The sequence below is a fragment of the Apteryx rowi genome, unplaced genomic scaffold (assembly GCF_003343035.1).
Source record: "Apteryx rowi isolate R43461 unplaced genomic scaffold, aptRow1 scaffold_220, whole genome shotgun sequence".
Lineage (NCBI taxonomy): Eukaryota > Metazoa > Chordata > Aves > Apterygiformes > Apterygidae > Apteryx > Apteryx rowi.
The window spans coordinates 484,580-493,107 of NW_020448531.1; the positions used below are offsets into that span (position 1 = coordinate 484,580).

General features: G+C 70.9%; 1 protein-coding gene across 1 annotated transcript; it reads left to right on the forward strand.

The window, feature by feature from the left end:
- Positions 1 to 4,722: 4,722 nt before the first annotated feature.
- PLVAP (plasmalemma vesicle associated protein) lies at positions 4,723 to 7,493 on the forward strand. Its single transcript, XM_026064826.1, has 6 exons — positions 4,723 to 5,363; positions 5,867 to 5,963; positions 6,122 to 6,711; positions 6,795 to 6,933; positions 7,073 to 7,151; positions 7,224 to 7,493. The coding sequence occupies exons 1-6, from the start codon at positions 4,989 to 4,991 to the stop codon at positions 7,228 to 7,230; spliced, it is 1,287 nt and encodes a 428-aa protein (XP_025920611.1). The 5' UTR covers positions 4,723 to 4,988; the 3' UTR covers positions 7,231 to 7,493.
- The last annotated feature ends 1,035 nt before the right edge of the window (positions 7,494 to 8,528 follow it).

The following is an 8,528-nucleotide window of genomic DNA, read 5'->3' on the forward strand; positions in this document are numbered from 1 at the left end:
ATGCTGCAGATGAGGCCCCTGCTGAGAGCGAAGGGCAGCTGCGAAGAGGCGTCCAGTGGGGAGATGCAGCCGGGACGAGCAGGGAGGCGTGCGGGGAGCGAGGGCACGAGGGGCGCCGCGGTCCCCGCGATGCACGGCTGCCCTCCTGCAGAGCACCTTGCTGCCCCCGGTCCCACGAGTGCTGCCAGGGCCCAGCCAGCTCCGGGCATGGCCCAGGCCGCAATGGCTATTCCTGGCTGGGACCGAGCCGAGCCGCTCCGCACACCTATAATTAACCCCCGCAGGGCGGCCGCGGGGGCCGGAGCCCGGTGCGGAGCTGCCGCTCCTCTCCTCCGCGGTATTTTTAGTTGCAGACCCAGCTGGGAAAGGGCCTGGCCCGACCGCTGTGATTTCAGCCCGGAGGAAGAGCCGGGGCCTGCTTTCCCCCCCGTGCTCTTCCGGCAGAACAATGGCCCGGAGGGTCTGGAAAACCGCTCCGGCGTCCCGCCGCCGGCCGTGCCCAGCTCGGGGCCGGGGCTGTGCGCCGTTTCGGGATGCTCGGGCCGCCCGGGTGAGCAGCACCGGCTAACCCCGCACGGCTGCGTGCGGAYGGACCCTTCCCTCCGGGGAAGACGGAGCCACCGGATCCACATCCCCAGGACCCCCCAGGCCTCCGGGAAGCCCAGGTGACGCTGCCCAGTGCCACGGGGTGGACGCAAGGCGAGGAGCCCACGCCACGGCACACACACCGGAGCTGGCGAGGAGCAGCGAGCCGAGGCCGGCTGTGGATGGAGATGGGAGGGTGCCGTCGCCTCCCATCCCCACTCTGGACATGCCTCCAGCCCGGCAGCCCCTGGTGCCCCCCCGGCCCCCCCCCCTTCACCGCAGTGTCCCCTCTTCCCCAGGCCGCGCTGGGCAGCAACGTGACGGCGCTGCGGAGCGAGGTGCTGGCGCTGCGGCGCGAAGGGGCTGAGCTGGCCGGCAGCAACACGGTGCTGCAAGGTGGGGGCTGCGGGGGGCTGGCAGGGGGGGGACGGACCCCCAGCCCCATGCACATCTGCGGGGGCCGGCTCGCGGGGCACCCGGCTCAGCCCCTCCGTCCCCTTCGTCCCGCAGAGGAGCTGGTGCGGAGCCAGGAGAAGGCGCTGGGGCTGCAGCGGCGGCTGGCGGAGGCCACGGAGCAGCAGCGGGCGCTGCGGGCGCGCGGGGAGCGCTGCGAGGCCCGGCAGCGCGAGCTCAAGGGCAGCCTGTAAGGACCCTGCTCTGCTGCCACCCGCCCTGCAGCCTCCCTCTCCTGGGGCAGCGGGGCCGGGACCCCCCCCCCSTAACCCACCTCTGCTCTCCCCGCAGCCGGGACTACGCGGCCGAGGTCGAAGCCCTGCAGCGGCGGCTGAGCTCCCGCCCGCCCGGGCGCAGGTGCCGTCCTCGCCGGTACAGCGCCGGGCGCTGCCTCCTTTCCCTGTCTCCCTGCCCCGCTGGCCCCGGGGGGGGGGCGGGGGGGGGAAGGGCTGCATGCATGTGCATGTGCCCTGCATGCATGTGCATGTGCCCTGCACACACATGTGCATGTGCCCTGCATGCATGTGCTCTGTATACGTGTGCACGTGCCCTGCACGCATGTGCACACACCCTGCACACGTGTGCACTTGCCCTACATGCATGTGCGTGTGCCCTTGCACCCCTTCGGCACCGGTGGCCCCGACACCAGCAGCTCCCGGGAGCCGCTCACCACCATCCCCTCTTTTGCAGGAAGGGTTGAAGCCCCTCGGCAGCGGTGCCGGGGCCCGGCCGGGTGCTCGGCGGCGGGGGCTCCACCAGCAGGACGGCCCCCCCACCCCCACCCCAGGAAGGGCGGCAGCAGCACGAGCACGGCCTCGACCCATGGTGCCGGTACCGGTGCTGCCGCTGCTGCCCAGCGGCTCCGGTGCGAGGGGGGCACAGGGAGCCCGGGGCCCGCGGCCGCCCCACCACACAGCTATTCCCGGTCCCACAGCGCCCCTTAGCACCGGCCCCAGCACCAGCCCCTGGGCGCTGCAGCGGAGCCAGCGCGGAGGTGCTAACCCAGCTGCGGTGATGCTAACCCGGCCGCGGTGATGCTAACCCGGCCGCACCGCCTGCGCCCGCTTCCTCCGCGGGAGCCGCGCACTCGTCACACGTGGGAGCTGTTGGTGAGCCTGGGCAGAGGCTTTTAGCTCCTAGAAATGCTCTTTGCTGGCTGAGGGATGATTCCCTCTGCCGGCCGCTCGGCTTCGGTGACGCTGCCTGCCTGCTCGGCGCTGTTTTTTCATCCTTTGCTTGCTGCCCATGTGTACGGACCGCGGTGTTTTCAGCAAGCACCAGGAACTGGAAAGACTTTGCAAGCRGGAAGGCATTCGTGCAATAAAGGCCGCTCTGTTCACCGGGATGTTTCCATGTGCCGCGAATCCAACCTTTCTCTCCGGCCCTGAGGTCAGAAAGTTAAACAAATTCCAGGGCTACCGCAGGCTCCGACGGCTGCGAAGGCAGCGCCGAGCGGCCGCCGAGGGCAGGAGCCYGGCTCTGCCCCAGGCACATGGGGACGCTGCGCCATGCCCAGCCATCGCACGGGCTCTGCCGCCTGCCCCGGCAGCTCCCGTGGGACCGGTGGAGTGGACGCAGCCCCGGAGAGGCCGGCATGGGCCACAGGGCTGGGCCAAGCGGGTGGAGAGGGATTAGCAGATGTTGCCATTTCCCAGTCGCTTCCCAGATTCTTTGATCCACTTTAAACCAATGCAGAAGGTTTCCAGGAAAGCTGCCGATTTTCCTGCCGCTGCCACACAATATCCTGTGCAGAGGGCAGGCGGGCCGCGAGCGTCGGAGCGCGAGCATCCGGCCTCAGCCTGCAAAACCCGTCAGCGCGTTGCCCCCGCGGCCGCCCCCCGCTTCGCTGAGCCGAGCAGCCGCTGGCAGGCGGCTTTCGAGGTGAAAGTGCCTCTGCTGGGGCAAACCGGCCCCCGGTGCCTGCAAGCGCTTCCCGGGCTGGAGCCAAGGGCTTGGCACGCACGGAGCCGAAGCGGACGGAGAGGCCCAGCCCGCTCGGCATCAGCACTGGATGGGCCCTTCGCTTTGCACGCGGGGCAGCGGTGCAGCGCCGGGAAGCAGCCCGGGGCGAAGAGCCAAGCGCGCCCCAGCCCAGAGCCTGGCACCCGCAAACCCAGCGGCCCCGACCGGGACAGGGGAGGGAAGGGCGGCGAGGGGTGGGGGGGGCCCATCCCCGCAGCTGCCGGGGCTCAGGGCAGCGCCAGCCTTGGGGCAGGGCACGCGGGAAGGATTTGCTACAGACGGGAAGCGACCTGGGAACGAGAGCAGCAGGGCTCGCCGCGGCCGAGTGAACTGAGCCAGCAGCACCGCGGCGGGTCCCAGGGCCAGCGCAGCACTCCAGGGCCGGGGAAGCCCGGACAGCATCCCTGCGGCAGTGCCGGGGCCGCCGGAGCGGGGAGGTGACTCACCCCTGTTATTTGCAGCTCAGGAAGGAAACGGCAGTAGCTGAGAACGGCTTCAGGATTGACACCGTCCCGACCACCGCAGACRCTCAGCGGCCCCCAGGGACCTCGGCCCGGCGAGAAAGCAGGAAACAGAAAGCAGGACTCTTGTCGCGGGGTCAGCGCCCGGCTCGGCCCTGCGCCTCGGCACCCCCGGAGAGACGCCCCCGCCCAGCACGTCCCCAGGCTGGGCATCCTGCCCCGCCGCCGCCACCAACCCGGGGCCCTCTGCAAAGCGGGGCTGGGCAACACGGCGCGGAGGCAGAGAGCCCGTCCGCGGCAGCCGAGGGCTCCCACGGGCTGGTGGTGGCGGAGGCGATCGTAGGGGAGAGAGCATCTGTCTCACAGGCTGGAAACACGTCCCGCCTGCGGGAACACCCGCATCCTGGCTGGGAGCCACGGGGATGAAGACGGGGAGTCACCTGGGAATGCTGCAGGGCGTGCAACACCCCTGTGTGCAACATCCGTGTGCAACATCCCTGTGTGCAACACCCCTGCASGCAACACCCCTGCAGGCAACACCCCTGCAGGCGCCTCCTCCTGAGAGCCCCTGATTTCCCTCCCCGGGGAGACGCGGGGGTGTTTGGAGAGATCTGGTTCTGCCCCTCGCTTGCAATGCGCCCAGCAGAGCCGGCCCCGGTGGGGGGCAGTGCCGGGCCCAGGCTCCCTGGAGCGCTGCATCCGGCTCTCCGGATGCCCCGGCTCCGGGTTCCCTCTCGATGAGCCGGCCGGGATCCAGCCGGCAGCTCCGTGCGGACCGCGCTGCCCTTGGCCCGCGCCTGCCCTGGCCCAGGGCCACCCTGCCTGGCAGCCGAGGCCCCGCCGCGTCCTTCCCCTCCGGGGCGGCCRCCGCACGCTGCCGGGAAGGGCGCGAGGGAGCAGACACGGCAGCGGGCTGCCGGCGCRGGGACCCCTCGCCCGGCTGCAAAGCGGGGCGCGGGAATCTGGCGGCGCGGGGTGGCATCTCCGCAACCTCCCTGTGCAAAACCCCTTTTCYGGGCACCCGCGAGCCTCGCTCCGGCACGCGGGCGATGGGATCCTCCTCCATCGCCCTGCGCCACGCTGAGGACCGCAGCCCGTAAACCATCCCTGTCCCGGGCTTCTCCCAGCGCTCGCAGCCCYGCGGGAGCTCCGGGTGCGCTCCCCRCGTGCCGRAYGGGRCTGCTCCCRGGGGGGAGCCGTTCCCRGCYCCGCGGCTGGGGATCGGCGGCCGGGAGACGCCGAGCGGAGATGCGACGCAGCCGCGGGCGGGGGGCGGAGGCCTCGTCCGGGGTTTTGCCCCGCTCYGTTAGCGGCGGGGAACAATAGCCCTCCTGCAAACAGAAGCTGCACTGCGATAACCCGCCGGGTCTGAGGCATCCGGAGAGGCAGGAAGGAGCCCAGCAGAAGGAAATATTAAATGGAGCAATATAAACAGGGGCCGGGCGGCCGCGGGAGCAAGCTCCACCCCGGCGCGGCCCCAATGAAAGGGGCTGCCGCGGGCCGGGGGGGGAGCAGATCGCCGGCGGCATGGACAAGAGCAGCTACGCCATGGCCAAGTTCGGCCTGGAGGCCAAGGAGGCCGTGCCCAAGCGCGACTGCAGCTTCTACATGAAGTACATCTTCCTCTTCACCTCCCTCATCCAGTTCCTCATCATCCTGGGGCTGGTGCTCTTCATGGTGTACGGCAACGCGCACGCCGGCACCGACACGCACCTCCAGCTCCTGGAGCGGCAAATGCAGGACCGCTACAGCAAGATCATCACCCTCAGCAGCAGGAACGCCAACCTCACGCGGGCCCTCAACGCCACCACCAAGGAGAAGCAGGGGCTGCAGGCCCTCGTGCAGAAGACGCAGGGGGACCTGGACAAGTGCAACAGAAGCCAGGCCTCCTCCACCATCAAGGTGAGCCCCGCGCCACCRGCTCATTGCCGGCTGGTTCCCACGGCAGGGGGGCAAGCGAAGCCCTGCGCTCACCAGGATGCCGTGGGGGGGGTTGGAAATGGAGCCCATCCCCCCCACCAGGGCCCCGCTCCTCCRGCTTTTCCTCCCCTCCTGGCTCCCGTGCACCCGCGAAGCCCCATTCAGCTCCGGGCTCCGTGGCCGAAAGGGGACGGCGGTGGCTCGAGCGTCCCTATACCGAAGCCGGGCAGCAAACGGGGGTCAGACCCCCCCCCCCAGGACCACCACCACGCTAGCACCAGCCCCTCGCTGAGCCGGGGCTCAGCACYGCAGGGGTCCCAGCCCTGGCCGGGGGCTCTCCCGGCTCGCAAGAGCCGTCTCCGCTTCCTCCGTCCAGATGATCCCACCGGCGCCGGTGAAGCCGAGCAGGGGCAAGGCGATGCCCCAGGGCTGCTCCTCGCCGGGGGGCCGCTCTGACCCCTCTCCCCTTCACCCCCCCCCCCCAGAACGAGCTGCAGGAAATGTCGAGGAGCAGCTTCCTCCAGAAGATGAAGCTGGACGAGTGCCACATGACCATCAGCCTCATCAACGCCAGCTGCCACGGTAAGCGCCCGGCCCGCGCCGTGCCCCCACCCCGGGGAGCATCCTCGGCCCCCCCGGCCGTGCTCATCCCTGCATCCCGGTGGGGGGGGGGGGTCCCGGTGGGTGCAGGGTGCCGCGAGCGCAGCGGCCCCCCAACCTCCGCCTGCCTCCCCGCGCAGCCGAGAAGGCCAGGCTGCAGAGCCAGCAGGACCAGATGGCGCTGGCCAAGCGGGAGTCGGAGGAGAGCTGCGCCAAGGCGGGTGCCGCGCTCACCAAGGTCAGCCGCGAGCACGAGAGCTGCCAGCGGGAGCTGCTCACCACCAGGACCGGCTGCGACGCCACCAGGTCCCAGCTGGAGCTGCAGAAGACGGAGTGCGTCTCGCTGCGCGCCGACTTGGGCTACTCCTTCCAGCGCATCAAGGACCTGCTGGGCCACTACAGCTGCGGCAGCGCCCAGGAGCAGCTCAGGCAGCTCATGCAGCAGACCGAGGGGCTCTTCAACTGGCAGCAGGATAGGGACACCAAGTACGTGGGCAAGGCCGTGTGCAGCGCCAGCATGGCCCAGTGCCAGCTGAGCTGCTCCCAGGACAAGGAGGACCTGAGCAAGCAGCTGCAGGACACCCGCAAGCAGCTCCAGAGCAGCGAAGAGGAAAAGAAGAAGCTGGCGGCGGCGAAGGAGCAGCTCAGCAAGGAGCTGGAGGAGAAGAGCAGGGCAGCGATGCGGGCTGCCTACCTCGAGGAGCAGCTCAACATCTGCATGAGATTCAAGGTCAGGGACGTGTCCGGCGGGGCTGAGCCGGGCGGCGGGGCCGGACCGCGGCGGGATACCCACCGCCTCGCTCTCCTCCGCAGACGGGCGCCTTCTTCGACGTTAGCGGCGTGCGGGTGCCGGCGAGCCCAGCTTTCGGCAGCCGGCCCGGGGCCTTCGGGAACATGGGCACCTACATGAACGCGGATGCTCTGAGGAACCAGGGCTTCTTCGGGAACATGGGTGAGTCCAGGCGGCGCTTGGCGCGGGAGCCGAACCCGAATGCCTCCCGTGGCATCCCTCGAGCTGCCGGCCGGCCCCGCGGCTGCTGTCCCCACTCGGCCCCAGCCCCAGGCAAGCTCCACCGCTCTCATCCCACCAGGCAAAATCAACGCGGAGGAGATCCAGCGCTCGGTGCAGAAGATCATGGAGCAGTACGCGTCCGTGCCAAAAAACCCCAGGTAAGGCAGCGCATGGAGACCGAGCAGCGCCGGGTCCCTGGGGCCGCCGGCCTGACCCTGCCCTCTCCGCAGCGGCTAGCGGCCGAGCCGGCGCACCGGGAGCCGCAGCGAGGGGCTCCGCACGCCCCGGCAGAGGAGCGGGACCGGCCCGGAGCGGCGCTTCCCGCGGCACGGACGGCACAGCCCGAGCAGCCAGCGGCCGCACCGCGAGGGGCCACGGCAAACCTCCCCGTCCCCCTTTCTCACCCCGTTTTCCCCACGTCTCCCCTTCCCGGCGGCTGTGGGAGCGGGACCGCGGTGCTCAGCCCTTCCCGCGCACGTGTATATATTCGGGGGCTGCAAATACACTGGGCACTGGCACGGCGCATCCGCGTCTTCCTGCGGCACGGTGGGCGGCCGGGGGGAGCGGGGCACGGAGGCGGCACGCGGCCGGGCGAGGGATGCTCCGTCGTGGAGGAAAACACTGGCTGTAGGAGGAGAGGGGCCAAGCCGCGACCAAACAAAGCTGGGAGCGGGCGATCCCCATCCCAGAAAGGGCTGATCCCCAGCCGGGATCCTGCCCCTGGGGGCCGCCTGCCCCGGAGCCTTGCGGCGCCGCATGTCGGAGCGGGGCCAAGCCCGGCCCCGGTTTTCCCACACCGGAAGCGCGTGGGCCGGCGAGCGGGAAGCCCCTGGCCACCGAGCCCGAGCATCCCCGGCCCTCCGCTGGGAAAACCTCGGCCACCGCAGCGCCCTGGCTCCTAACCCCCCACCGCCCTCCGGTGCCGGGGAAACCCAGGCGCCCGGAGCGATCCCTGCCGGCTCGGCCCCGAAGGCGGCGGGCAGCCCTTGGCACGCAGAGCCAGGGGGGAGCAGCGCGTGCAGGACGCGGCGGGCGCGATGATGAATCGCCGGCTGCCGCACGCACTGATTTATTGCCGCGCTTCCTTCGCCTTCCTGTTTAAACAGCCTTTCCTGACGCCGGCGGCGGCGGCAGGCTGCACCCCCCGGCACGCCACGGGCGGCCAGCACCGCGCCGGCGGCACGCAGCTCCCCGCCGGGGTGCCACGCTGCGCCCCGCGCACCCGAGGCCACCGGTGCCAGCGTCCTCACCGGCCCGGGGACCGGGAATGGGGCGGGATGGGGGAACGGCGGAGGGGCTGCGGCTGCCCCCGCTCCTGGCTCCGGCCCCGCGCAGCCCAGCTCGGGGACCACAGGGACACGCTCGGCGTTAGAGGATTTCCTGGAGCTCCACTATAAATAATCCCGGAGCAACAGGAGCTTCCGCTGCCGGAGCCCAGGAGCCCCAGGCCGGCCGGCAGGAGAGCGAGACGGGTCCCTGGGGAGCCCCGAGCCTTTGAAGCCCAGGAGCCAAAAGCGGCTGCCGTGGGATTGGGG

Bases quoted from the DNA above. Each gene is read 5' to 3' on its own strand.
- PLVAP (XM_026064826.1), top strand. From the start codon at position 4,989: ATGGACAAGAGCAGCTACGCCATGGCCAAGTTCGGCCTGGAGGCCAAG. The intron at 6,712-6,794 runs GTCAGGGACGTG...TCTCCTCCGCAG, and splicing joins ACATCTGCATGAGATTCAAG to ACGGGCGCCTTCTTCGACGT. The intron at 6,934-7,072 runs GTGAGTCCAGGC...TCATCCCACCAG, and splicing joins GGGCTTCTTCGGGAACATGG to GCAAAATCAACGCGGAGGAG.